At 37.0% G+C, this 13,869-nt stretch overlaps 1 protein-coding gene across 1 annotated transcript in view; it reads left to right on the forward strand.

The window, feature by feature from the left end:
• The window catches only part of TLK1 (tousled like kinase 1), a 163,031-nt gene that overhangs the window by 112,449 nt on the left and 36,713 nt on the right, over positions 1-13,869 (forward strand). Inside the window, 1 exon segment of the mRNA XM_017862374.1 lies at positions 12,889-12,955. Coding sequence (XP_017717863.1) covers positions 12,889-12,955 — 67 coding nt within the window.

Consider the following 13,869-nt stretch of genomic DNA (forward strand, 5'->3'; position numbering starts at 1 on the left):
AGTAAGTAATATTTTACCTCATATTTTATATTATTGAAGTTTTAGAGGTCATTGCTTCTTCCATTATTTTTTTTTTTTTTTTTTTTTTTTTTTTTTTTTTTTGAGACGGAGTCGGCCTGCCCGCCCCAGGCTGGAGGCTGTGGCCGGCTGCTCAGCCTCACCTGCAAGCTCCGCCCCCGGGTTCAACGGCCATTTCGACTGTCTCAGCCTCCGAGGTACGGACTACAGGCGCCCCGCCTCGTCGCCCGGAATAGTTTTGTTTTTTATTTTTTAGTAGAGACCGGGGTTTCACAGTATTAGCCAGGATGGTCCCCGATCTCCTGACCTCCATGATCCGCGCTCGGCCCTCCCCAAAAGTGCTGGGATTACAGGCTTGAGGCCCACCGGCGCCCGGCCCCTGCTTTTCCATTATAGCTTTAATTTTAAATTAAGAATGTATTTTAGGCTGGGCGTGGTGACTCAGCCCTGTAATCCGAACGTTTTGGGAGGCTGTGGCGGGAGGATCACTTGAACCTAGGAGTTTGAGACAAGCCTGGACAACATAGCAGGACCCCATCTTTACCAAAAAATAAAAGATTAGCTGGATGTGGTGGTATGTACCTATAGTCCCAGCTTCTCAGGAGGCTGAGGTGGGAGAATTGCTTGAACTCAGGAGGTTAAGGCTGCAGTGAGGTGTGATAACACTCCCCTCCAGCCTGAGTAACAGAGGAAGACCCTGTCTCAAAAAAAAAAGAATATGTTTTATATAACGTTATTAGTGGAATACTTATCTCTTTTTAAAATGAATAAACTTATTTTTTAGAGTAGTAGTAGGGCAGCAGTAGTAGGGCAGTAGTACAGTAGAATTGAGCAGAAAGTACAGAGTTCCTATATACCTAACCCCTGTCCCCACACAGGTACATTCTCTTCTGCTGTCAACATCCCACACCACAGTGGCACATATGCTACCTGCATAGACATGTCATTATCATCCAAAGTTACATTAGAGTTCACTGTTGATGTTGTACCTTTTGTGGGTTTTGACAAATATATAACTGATTTTTTAAAATCCTGTCTGAAAATCTTCCCTTCATGGGAGAATTTAATCTATTTTTCAATTCATGTCATTACTTATTGGGGCTTAAATTTGGTCTTTCTTTATGCTTCTGTTTATCCTACCTAGTCTCCATCCTTTTTTCTTTTTTTTCTCACCTTTTATTACATTGACCAGTTTTTGTTTATTTTATTCTTTTTCTTTATTACAGTATGAGCATGTTTCTATACTCAGACCACACATATATACATGTGTCTACCTGTAGGACATCATTATTGTCTTGCATAGTCAGTGTTCATATGAACTTTATCCACATATTTATTTTTTGCTCTTTACTTATTTCTACACCTCTCATAAGATCTTTCTACCAAGAATACCCTTTACAGATTTTCCTTTGTAAAAGAAAATTACAGAGGGGTCTGTTGGTAGTGACCAGTTTTTGTTTGTCTGAAAATTATTTTGCCTTCATTCTTTGGATATCTTTACTGGTTTTATAATTTTGGGTTGGTAGTTATTTGAAGAGACGATTTTTACTGTCTTCTGACTTGCATTATTACTATTGACAAGGTAGCTGATAGTCTTTAGAGAAACAATCCTGTATGCAGCATAAGCAGTATTTGAAGGTGAGATAACTAAGAGTATTTCAGAAACAGATGAACAAGATCAGTCTACAGGTTCATGAAGGCCAGCAAATTCCAGGGGGTGTGAATGAAAAGAAATACTCATCGAGGCCAGGTGCGGTGGCTCACACCTGTAATCCTACCACTTTAGGAGGCCGAGGTGGGTGGATCGCTTGAGCTCAGGAGTTGAAGACCACCCTTGACAACATGGCAAAAGCCCATGTCTACTAAAAATGCAAAAATTAGCCAGGCATGGGCCTGTACTCCCAGCTACCTGGGGGACTGAGGTGGGAGGATCACTTGAGCCTGGGAGGCCAAGGCTGCAGTGAGCCATGTCATGCCATTGCACTCCAGCCTGGGTGACAGAGCGAGACCTCTGTCTCAAAAACAAGAGAAAACTCATCCATACACATCATAGTGAAATTTCAGAAAATTAAGGCAAAGAAAAAAATTCTTAAGCAGCCAGAGGGAAAAAAGACATACTGAAATAACAGTTTAGAAAGGATATTCAGGCAATTCTTAAGCAGCCAGAGGGAAAAAAGACATACTGAAATAACAGTTTAGAAAGGATATTCAGGCAAACACCAACCAAAAGAAAGCTATATTAAATCAGACACAGTAGAATTTAAGGCAAAAAAAAAATTATTAGAAATGAAGTGGTTGTTATAAACGGTTGAAATCACTAGGAAGGTGTAATAATTCTAAACTTATATAAATGTGATAACATGGTCTCAAGATAAATAAAAAACATAATAATAGACCCACAAATCATAATGGGAGATTTAAGCACATTTCTTAGAAATAGAACATGTAGATAAAAATAAAGCACTACAAAACAAAACACACAGTGCATGCAAGATTTAATGTGATTGGCAAACTTGAACCAATGGACATATATAGAATACCTCCCAACATCTGCAGAATACATGTTCTTTTAAAAATATTGACTATAAAAGAAATTGGTTATAAAGCAAGCTTCGGCAAATTTCACAGGATTGAAAGTTTATGTAAGAGTGGTATTCTTTCTCCCTTAGTCATTTGGTAGAACTCTGTGATGAAAATGATTGAAATCATTATATATGTTCCCTGACCACAGTGCAATTAGCTAGAAATCTGTAACTAAAAGGTAGTGGAAAAGTGCCAATGAAAATGAGGGAAAATTTTGAAATGAAAGATTTCAAAATATTTTGAAATGAATGTTAGTGAAAGTGCTACATAACAAAATTGATAAAATGCATTTGAAACGGTATCTAGAGAGAAAATTACAGCTTTAGTTACGTATGTAAGAAAAGGAGAAAAACTAAAACTTTACAAACTAAGCATCTATTTCAATAAGTTAGAAAGAAAATGAGCAAGAGAATTAACCAAAGAAGGAAGAGGGAAAAGATAGCAGAAATTAGTATAGGAAACACACATACGATACAGAGAATAAACCAGTTTTTTAAAATAGTGTTAAAATTTTGTAGGGGAAAACCTAATAAAACTAATATGACTAATTTTTAAAAACCACAGCCATCCCCAGGAATGAAAAAAGGAATATTTACTACTGTGTCTAGATATTTAAAGGAAGCAACACATTATAAATTGCTTAAATTTGAAATCTTTGTGAAATTGACACATTTACAGAAAAATACAATGGAACCAAAACTGACAGTAGAAGAAACAAAATCCACATAGTTCTGTAACTATTAAATAAAGTGAATCTGTAATTTAAACATTTATTCAGAGAAAAACTGCAGGTCCAAATAACTGCATCTAAGAATTTTATCAACCATTTAAGGATGAAATAGTGCCAGTCTTTTACAAACTGTTCTGAAGAACAGAAAAGGTAGATATGCTTCCCACTTATTTTCTGAGGCCAACATAGTCTTCATGCCAAAACTCAACAAAGACTGTACAAGAACGATAGTTACAGGCAAATCTCACTTGTGAAAATAAATGCACAAATCTTAAATAGTAACACAAACACAACATGTAAGATATAAAAATGCTAGTTTATGAAGACCAAGTTGGGGTTATGTTGGATGTGCAAGGTTGGTTATAGATTAGAAAATATATGTAATTTTCACATAAACAGAAAATCATATGATTATCTTAATAGATAAAAAATTTTTTAAAATTAGATAAAATTTAACATTGATCTGTGACTAAAAGTCTTAGCAAACAAGCAGAAGATACTTCCTTAATCTGCAGTTTGCATTCCTTTTTACTTTTGCTTGAGTATCTCCATGCTGTACTCTTGGGTCATCATGCCCCGGTTTTTTTTTTTTTTTTTTTTTTTTTTTTTTTTTGAGATGGAGTTTCACTCTTGTTGCCCAGGCTGGAGTACAATGGCAGGATCTTGGCTCACTGCAACCTCTGCCTCCTGGGTTCAAGTGATTCTCCTGCCTCAACCTCCCAAGTAGCTGGGACTACAGGCATGTGCCACTACGCCTGGCTAATTTTGTATTTTTAGTAGAGATGGGGTTTCTCCATTTGGTCAGGCTGGTCTTGAACTCAGGTGATCCGCCCACCTCAGCCTCCCAAAGTGCTTGGATTACAAGCGTGAGCCACCGCGCCGGGCCCATCATGCCTCTTAATACCCCATTTCTTCTTCCTGTCCTCCTGCTGTTGCTTCTTTTTAATTTAGTTCAGATATTACCTTTTCTGTTACTTTTACTAGTTTCCTGCAAATAGAATGTTTTTTTTTCCTTTCCTCTGTGTGTTCATAGCTGTATTATTCAAAGTAATTATCTTAAAATCAGCTGATGAGCAAACTTGATCCCATTTAAATCTAGCTTTTTTAAAGACTAGGATATGGCATTTTGGGAAAACCATTATTCTACCTGCTGACCCCCAAAGATTCACATCCTTTCCACATGCAGAGTATATTCACCCTATTTCAACATCCCCATTACAGTGTCGGCTCAAAGTCTAATGTCGCATCTAAATCCCATAAGCTCAAAGTTCCAATTCTTATCAAATAAATCAGATATGAGTGAGACTTGGGGTATGATCCACCTTGAGACACAGTTTTTCTTCATCTGTGAAACTGAAACTCGAGAAGTAAGTTACCTCCTCCCACAGTACGATGGTGGGACAGGTATCTGATGACAGTTTATAGACATTCATGTTCAAAACACAAAGCAGTGGAAGGAAATTCCTGTGGAATTTCAAAATCCATCCAAACTCCATTTGGTTTCAAGGTCTGAGAATAATCTTTTATGGTGATCTTCTGTGCTTCTGCCTTTTGGATACAAGGTTCTGTTCTCTAGGTTATCCTTTCTTTTTGATGACGTTTAGCCTGCTAACAATCTGTTTAAACTTTTTAGAAATTATGCCTTTTTTTTTTTTTTTTTGAGACAGAGTCTCGCTCTGGGTTCAAGTGATTCTCCTGCCTCAGCCTCCCAAATAGCTGGGATTTACAGGCACCCACCACCATGCCAGGCTAATTTTTGTATTTTTAGTAGAAACGGGGTTTCACCACGCTGGTTAGGCTGGTCTCGAACTCCTGACCTCAAGCAATTCACCCGACTTGGCCTCCCAAAGTGCTGGGATTACAGGTGTGAGCCACTGTGCCCAGCCTTTAGAAATTAAGCTTCTTAAAATTCTAGCTTCTGTCCCCTGCCCAATTCCAAAGCCACTTCCATGTGTTTAGGTATTTATTAAAGGAGCATTGTACTTCCAGGTAAGACGATCAGCAGTAATTTCTTATGGCTGCTGTAACAAATCACACAAACCTAGCTTTAACCAACAGAAATATTACCTTACTGTTTTAGCGATCACAAATCTGAAATGGGTTTCATTTGAGCTAAAATCTAGTTGTTAACAGGGCTGTGTTACTTCTAGAGACTCTAGAAGAGAATCAATTTCCTTGCCTTTTCCAGCTTCTAGAAGCTGCCTACATTTTTTGGTTTATGATCCCCTTCTATCTTCATAGCCAGCTGCGGCCAGTCAAGTGCCTCACCTGTCACATTGCTCTGATTCTGACACTACCGCCCCTTCCTTCTGGGCACACATGGGTAATGCAGAATAACTCCCTGTTTTACTGTCAGCTGATAAGCAACGTTAATTTCACCTGGTGCCTTTCATTTTCCTTTTATTTATAACCTAACATATTCACATGTCTCAAGGATTAGAATATGGAAATCTTTGGCCATTATTTTGCATATCACAGTAGTACTTGGTGTGTAAGTCATTGTATTAGTTCTCTTTCATGCTGCTGATAAAGACATACCTGAGACCAGGCAAATTACAAAAGAAAGAGATTTAATGGACCTAATAGTTCCGCATGGTTGGGGAGGCCTCACAATCATCGCAGAAGGTGAAAGACACGTCTCACGTGGTGGCAGATAAGAGAAGAGAGCTTGTATAGGGGAACCCCCCCGCACCCCCCCTTTTTTTTTTGAGACGGAGTTTTGCTCTTTGCCCAGGCTGGAGTACAGTGGCATGATCTTGACTCATCACAACCTCTGCCTCCCGGGTTCAAGCAGTTATCCCACCTCAGTCTCCTGAGTAGCTGGGATTACAGGTGCCTGCCACCACGCCTGGCTGATTTTTTGTATTTTTAGTAGAGATGAGGTTTCGCCATGTTGGGCAGATTGGTCTGGAACTCCTGACCTCAGGTGATCTGCCCGCCTCAGCCTCCCAAAGTGCTGGGATTACAGGCATGAGCCACCAAGTCCAGCTGGAAACTCCCCTTTTTAAAGCCATCAGATCTTGTGAGACTTATTCACTATCATGAGAACAGCATGGGAAAGACTTGCCCCCATGATTCGGTTACCTCCCACCAGGTCCCTCCCACAACATGTGGGAATTCAAGATGAGATTTGGGTGGGGACACAGCCAAACCATACCAGCCATTATACTTGTACTAAGTGTAAGTAATTGCAATTCAATTTCTATTATGTTGTGAACATTTGGACTCTTCATAGGAAAACTAGTTTCATCCCTCCCACAATCACCTATTTTTTTTCCTAGTGATAACATTTTTAAATTGAGGTTAAATTCATATAACATACAAATAACCATTTAAAAATGTACAGTTCAGTGGCATTTAGTACATTCACAGTGTTATGTACCATCGCTTCTCTCTAGTTTCAAAACTGTTCCCTTAACCCAGAGGAACACTCTGTGCACATTAAATAATCACTCCCTAGCCCTTTCTCTTCTCACCTCCAGTAGCAAATAATCAGTTTTCTTTCTCTGTGTATTTGCTTCTTCTGAATGTTTTATATAAAATGACTCATACCTTATGTGACCTTTTGTGTCTTTTACTTAGTATAAGTTTTCAAGGTATATTCATGTTGTAGCATGTAGCAGTACTTCATTCTTTTTATGGCTGAACAATATTTCATTGTGTGATTATGCACAATTTGTTTATCCATTCATTCACTGATGGACCTTTAGGTTGTTTCCACCCTTAGGTTATTATAAATAGTTCTGCTATAAACACCTGTCTGCAAGTTTCTGTGTGGACTTATGTTTTGTTTTCTCTATCTATCTAGTACTGGGTATTATGGTAATTCTATGTCTTATCTTGTTCAAGAACTGCTTATTTTCCAGTCGGCACCATTTTACATTCCCATCAGCATGACAGTATCCCTGTTTTTCTACATCCTTGACAATACTTTTTACTTTCCCATTTTAAAAATCATAACCATCCTGGTGGGTGTAAAGTGATATCTCACGGTGATTTTGATTTGCATTTCCCTAATGACTTAATGTTGTTGAACATCTTTTAATGTGTTTGCTGGACTTGTTTGGAGAAATGTCTATTCAAGTCTTTTGCACATTTTTTTCACCAGACTGTTTGTTATTTTGTTGTTGTGGGAGGTTTTTTTTTTCTTTTTTTTTGTATTCTGGATACTAAACTGTTATCAGATACATGATTTGCAGATATTTTCTGCTATTCTGTAAGTTATCTTTTACTTTTTTGATAATATCCTTTGATGTACAGGAGTTTTTTATTTTTATGAGTACATAGTATTAGGTTGGTGCAAAAGTAATTGTGGTTTTTGCCTACTTTCAGTGGCAAAAACCACAGTGACTTTTGCACCAACCAATGTATGGGGTACATGATATATTATGATACAGGCATACAATGTGTAATAATCACATCAGGGTAAATGGGGTATCTATGACCTCAAGCATTTATCATTTCTTTGTTATAAACATTCCAATTATACTCTTTTGGTTATTTTTAAATGTGCAATATAGTTTTGTTGACTGTGGTCATCCTCTTGTGTTACCAAATACTAGATCTTATTCATTCTATATTTTTGCACCCATTAACCAACCCCACCTTTTGCCCCCCTTCCCACAGTCCTTTCCAGGTTCTAGTAACCGTCATCCTCTCTATCTCCATGAATTCAATTGTTTTAATTTTAATGTTTTAATTTTATGAAATGTATTTTGTTGACTTTTGTTACTGTTGTTGCTTATGCTTTTGGTGACAAACCTAAGAATTTATTGCCAAATTTATAGTCATGAAGATTTACCCCTGTGTTATCTTCCTTTTGTTTTGTTTTGTTTTGTTCTGTTTTGTTTTGTTTTGTTTTGAGACAGGGTCTCACTCTGTCACCCAGGCTGGAGTGCAGTGGCGCGATCTCAGCTCACTGCAACCTCTGCCTCCCATGTTCAAGTGATTCTCCTGTCTCAGCCTCTTAAGTATCTAGGATTACAGGTGCCCACCACCACACCTGGCTAATTTTTGTATATTTAGTAGACAGAGTTTTACCATGTTGGCCAGGCTGGTTTTGAACTCCTGGCCTCAAGTGATCCACCTGCCTCAGCCTCCGAAAGTGCTGGCATTACAGGCATGAGCCACTGTGCCCAGCCTCCTGTGTTATCTTATAATAGTTTTAGTTCCCATATTTAGGTCATTCATTTTCAGTTAATTTTTGTACATAGAGTGAAGTAGGGGTCCTACTTCATTATTTTGCATGTGGTTCTCTAGTTGTCCCCCCATCATTTGTTGATGAGATTTTTCTTTCCTCATTGAATGGTCTTGGTACCCATGTCAGAAATCAACTGGCCATAGATTTTTGGGTTTATTTCTGAATTCAAATCTGTTTCATAGGTATGTATGTGTATTCTTATGGCAGTATCTTACTTTTTGGAAGTCTCCCATCTGTGGACATAGGATATCTTTTCATTTAATTAGCTCTTTTTGAAATCCTTAGCAATATTTTGTAGTTTTAGTAGGCAAGTCTTTCACCTCCTGGGTTAAATTTATTCCTAGGTATTATATTCTTTTGGATGCTATTGTAAATGTAATAGCTTCCTTAATATCCTTTTCAGGTTGTTCATTGCTGGTATATAGAAGTAACTAATTTTTGTGCATTGCTCTCCTGTCCTGCCGCTTTGTCAAATTTATTTATTGTTCTAGTGATTTTTTTCTTGTGCATTTTCTGGGGATTTTCTAAATATAAAGGCATGTCATCTGCAAATAGTTTTATTTCTTAGCTTACAATTTAGATGTGTTTTATTTCTTCTCCTTACCTGACTGCTCTGGTAGGACTTCCAGTGCAATATTGAATACCAGTGATGGAAGTAGATGTCCTTGTCTTTTTCCTGATATTAGGAGAAAATCTTTCCATTTTCACCATTAACTATGATGTTAGTTTGCTTGGGTTTTTTGTTGTTGTTGTTTTCTTTTCTTGCTCTGTCGCCCAGGCTGGAGTGCAGTGGCACAATCTCAGCTCACTGCAACCTCTGCCTCCCAGGTTGAAGTGATTCTTATGCCTCAGCCTCCTGAGTAGCGGGGACTACAGGTGTGCACCACCATGTCTGGCTAATTTTTGTTTAAGTGCCTCTAACAGTCTATTTACCATAGCTTGTGTTCTTTGAGGCCTCGGGTTAATTCTTTGCTTAAACAGAATGTCTTTAAGACATTTAACACCAAATTTGTTTAAAATGAGTATTCCGTTTTTTTGGTATTTCTACTAACTTTTTAAAATACTGTCACCCCACGTTTCTGTTGAACTATTTTAGAACACTTTTAAAATTTTTCATTTACTCAGACTTAGTATGGAAGATTATCAGGAGTCAAGTCCTATGTTTGGGGTTTAAATTTGTTAACTTTAAAATATTATGTGTGCATAATAAAATATCACATTGTTATGTGTGCATAATAAAATATTTTATGTGTGTATAATAAAATATTAATAATTTAACTCATCAGATGTGAGTCTGTGGGAAGAGATGGACTATATCTTTGCCTTATCTATGAATAAAAGATTTGCTAAGTAATTTAACCGACTGAATTGTTTGAGAGGGCAGGTTTTTTTAAAAGCATCTTACACACATAAAAGTATTGATAATTAAAAGCCACTGCTGTGAACATTATCCTAGCTTAGCTCTTTTCATTCTGTGTCTAAAATCCTGTTTCTTTAAAGAAGATTGTTCCCAATTTCTTTTATCTAAATATGTAGATTTCTTTAAAAGCGTTTTTTATTAATACAAATGGACAACAGAGATTATCGAAGAAGCTACAATGTGTCAGGTATTAATAATCCCTACTACTTCCTAGTAGGAGATGGAGAGAAAATGTAAGAAATGGCTCTTTTGTCATTTGGGGGTTTGCATTCTAATTGGCAGGACAAGACGCTGGCAGAGGAACTCTTACTGAGATTTGTGAATCCCAAAATTATATATATGTAAAATTTTCTGGGAAGAGTATTTATAACTTCCTTCAGATTTTTTGTTTTGTTTTGTTTTTGTTTTGTTTTGTTTTTTAAGATCTCTGTGATTGTAAAATGGTAAGAATCATTGCCCTGGAAAGTGAGTAGTGTAGCAACACACAACAACAAAATACCATTTCTCCCAAATTGCACAAAGTGTAGCCATGTGCATGTGTAGGAACTTTGCAGTTATATCTGATAGCCAGACCTCTTGGTAGGACAAAAATTTCAAGTAACTCAAGTCATGTACTAATTTTGGTTTAAGATATGCCAAATATTAGCTGTTTTGTAATTCAGTAAAAATCTTAGTATAGAATTTCTATATAGAAACAAAACAGATTTAAATATCTTTTAAAAATTAGTTCTCAGCCCATCCTATGACCTACTAGTGGACCTAAAACCATACTTTAAGACTATGAATTTATGATCCTGTTATACAGGCAAATTTCCTCTAGTGGCGTAAACCTGTACCCATATCCAGAAGCTTTTTGCCAACATTCCTACATCTTTTCTTTTCTAGATTAGTTGAGATATTATACATTTTAGTTTTCAACCTCATTTTCTTTAGTATCACATCCCTCCTCCTCCCTCTCTCACTTCATCTACATTCACACTCCAGCATTTAATTCTCTAAATTGACTGTAAGCAACTGCTGCATCTACAACTATTGCTATATTCAGTGTAATAAAATCCAGTAGTTGTGTCACCCTAAGACTGGGTAGAGAGATTTAATTTAAAATTTTAATTTTTTTTGGCTCTTAAAATGTTGCGAGTGGAATACTAACTGAATTTCTTGTTTTTATTTATTTCCTTTGAATACTCCTTTTTTAGAATTAGTAAATTTAATTAGCATCTAGCTAAAGGGAAACAGCATTTATGCTAAATGTTGCTGAGGGACTGAAACCAAACAGATCACACCTGAGTTAGGAGCTTAATGAAATAACCTCAAAACACATAAGAAAATTAACAAACAAGGGCTTAAATATGATAGATAAGAGCTATTCTTTAAAAGTTGGGGTATGGGCTGGTTGTGGTGGCTCACACTTGTAATCCCAGCACCTTGGGAGGCTGAGGTGGGTGGACCACTTCAAGCCAGGCATTCAAGACCAGCCTGGCCAACATGACAAAACTCCATCTCTACTAAAAATACAAAACTTTAGCTAGGCACGGTGGCATATGCCTGTAGTCCCAGCTACTCTGGAAGCTGAGGTGGGAGAATTGCTTGAATTTGGGAGTGGAGGTGCAGTGAGCTGAGATCATGGTTTCTGCACTCCAGCCTGGGCAACAGAGCGAGACCCTAATAAGTCTTCTTATGGTTCTGCATATATTAAACTGATTATTTTTCAAAGTTAGGTAAGAATATTTGAAATAATAAGATAACCATGAAGCACTTTGAAGACTTAAAGTCCTGTATCTATTTTTATTAAGATTTTGAAGTAGGTAGGCATGGTGGTGTACACCTGTACTCCCAGCTACTTGGTACACTGAGGCAGGAGAGTCACCTGAGCCCAGGAGTTCAAATTCAACCTGGACAGCAAAGCAAGACCCTGTCTCTATATTTGGAGTATAAGAATATAGTGCTTTTTTGTGGGGGTGAGGGGAGATTGAGACAGGGTTTTGCTATGTTGCCCAAGCTGGTCTGGAATTCCTGGGCTCCAGTGATCCACCTGCCTCAGCCTCCCAGAGTGCTGGGATTATAGGCGTGAGCCACTGCACCCGGCCAGAATTTAGTACTTTGACTAAAGTTTTAGCATTTTTTAATCTTTCCTGTTTACTCCCAATACAATGAAGCAGGGAAAGGAAAAATATCTTTGTTTTTTTCCTCTTTTTAAGAACTGCCCAAACTGGACTGACTCCCTTTGCAGTGATTTCCCATTACTCTTTGAGTAAAACTGAAATTCTTTACTTTGCCTGCAAATCTATACATAGTATGTCTCCCCAGCTTGCTTCTCCTACTACCCACAACCTTTTGACTACATCTAATTTACTCCCATTTTTTTCTCTTCTATTTATATGCCAAGACTATTTTCATCTTAGAGTTTTAAACTTTCTATAACTCATGTCTAGAATATACTCCCCAGAGTCCTCTCATGGTTGTCTTTTTGTATTTAGATGAAGGTCACCTCTCTAACACCCAGTCCAAATTAACGTAATGCGATTAGTCATTACCATACCATCCTTTTTTGCTTTCTTCATGACACTTACTGTTACTTAAACTTATTTATTTCATCACATGGGTTTTTTTAATACTTGCTTACCTCCACTATAGAGTGTAAGCTCATACTAATATGTAAGGAGAAATTGTCTTGTTTTTCACTGTATCCTTAGGATATAAATTCTAGAACATCACTTGATAAATGGTACTCATTAAATCATTGTAGAATTAGTTAACTGTTTCATCTAAAAGTATTAAATATAGTCTGAAGAATATCTCAAAGGATTTTTGTCTCATACATTTTGGGCTTAAAGTTGTCCACATTTTAGTATTTCCATTTGAGTTTTATATTTTGCTAGTTGTTAATAAACTAAGTATTAATCTCAATATGTAGAATTAAAATTTCATTTTTGACAGGTTGACTTTGGCAGAATATCATGAACAGGAAGAAATTTTCAAACTTAGACTAGGACATCTCAAAAAGGTATGTGAAACATATGCTGCATTTTTAGTTCAATTTGCTACCAGAATTTGTGGGAAGTTGTGTTATATTAAAAGCCAAAATTTAAGAGAGTAAGATTTCAAATTAGAAATTTCAGATTAAAAAGAGATGCATTAAAGTTACTTTATTTATTATTATTTTTGTTTTTTGAAACAGTCTTGCTGTCAGTCTGGAGTACAGTGGCACAATCTAAGCTCAGTGCAACCTCCACTTCCCTGGTTCAAGCGATTTTCGTGCTTCAGCCTACTGAGTAGCTGGGATTACAGGCATGTGCCACCACACCTGGTTAATTTTTGTATTTTCAGTAGAGTGAGGGTTTCGTTGTGTTGGCCGGGCTGGTCTCAAACTCCTGGCTTCATGTGATACACCCGCCTTGGCCTCCCAAAGTGCTGGGATTACAGGCATGAGCTGTCACACCTGGCCAAAATTACATTTTTATGTTGAGTATATTAAAATAACATTCCTTTATCTGTGTCAACTTAAAAATCTTGAGATGATGATATACCATGTCCCTGTAGTGGAGGAATGATTCTTGGACAGACCTCCAAAGTCTTCAGAGTACTCTATTTAAGTACTACCTTTTGGTAAAAAATAACTTCATTTTAAAGAGGAAATCTAAAATTCCGTATTATGTTCATTTCATAATGAAATAGCAATTGTAAATAAATAGCAAACTTATTTCTTTGGCTTATCTTTTAATTTGTTGCTTGTGTGATGTTTTGATTAGAAGATGTACATAGGAAAAAGCACTTAGTAATAGTATAAAGGGATAAACTGAGAAAACACGTTTCTGTGTGTTACTGTCGCAAACTTTTAAATAATGTATATCTTCTTGTTTGTAAACTCTGAAATTGTAATCAGTTTATTGTTTTTACAGGTCTTAATTTTAGTTCAAA

This window comes from Rhinopithecus bieti, unplaced genomic scaffold (assembly GCF_001698545.2).
Source record: "Rhinopithecus bieti isolate Rb0 unplaced genomic scaffold, ASM169854v2 scaffold_63316, whole genome shotgun sequence".
Lineage (NCBI taxonomy): Eukaryota > Metazoa > Chordata > Mammalia > Primates > Cercopithecidae > Rhinopithecus > Rhinopithecus bieti.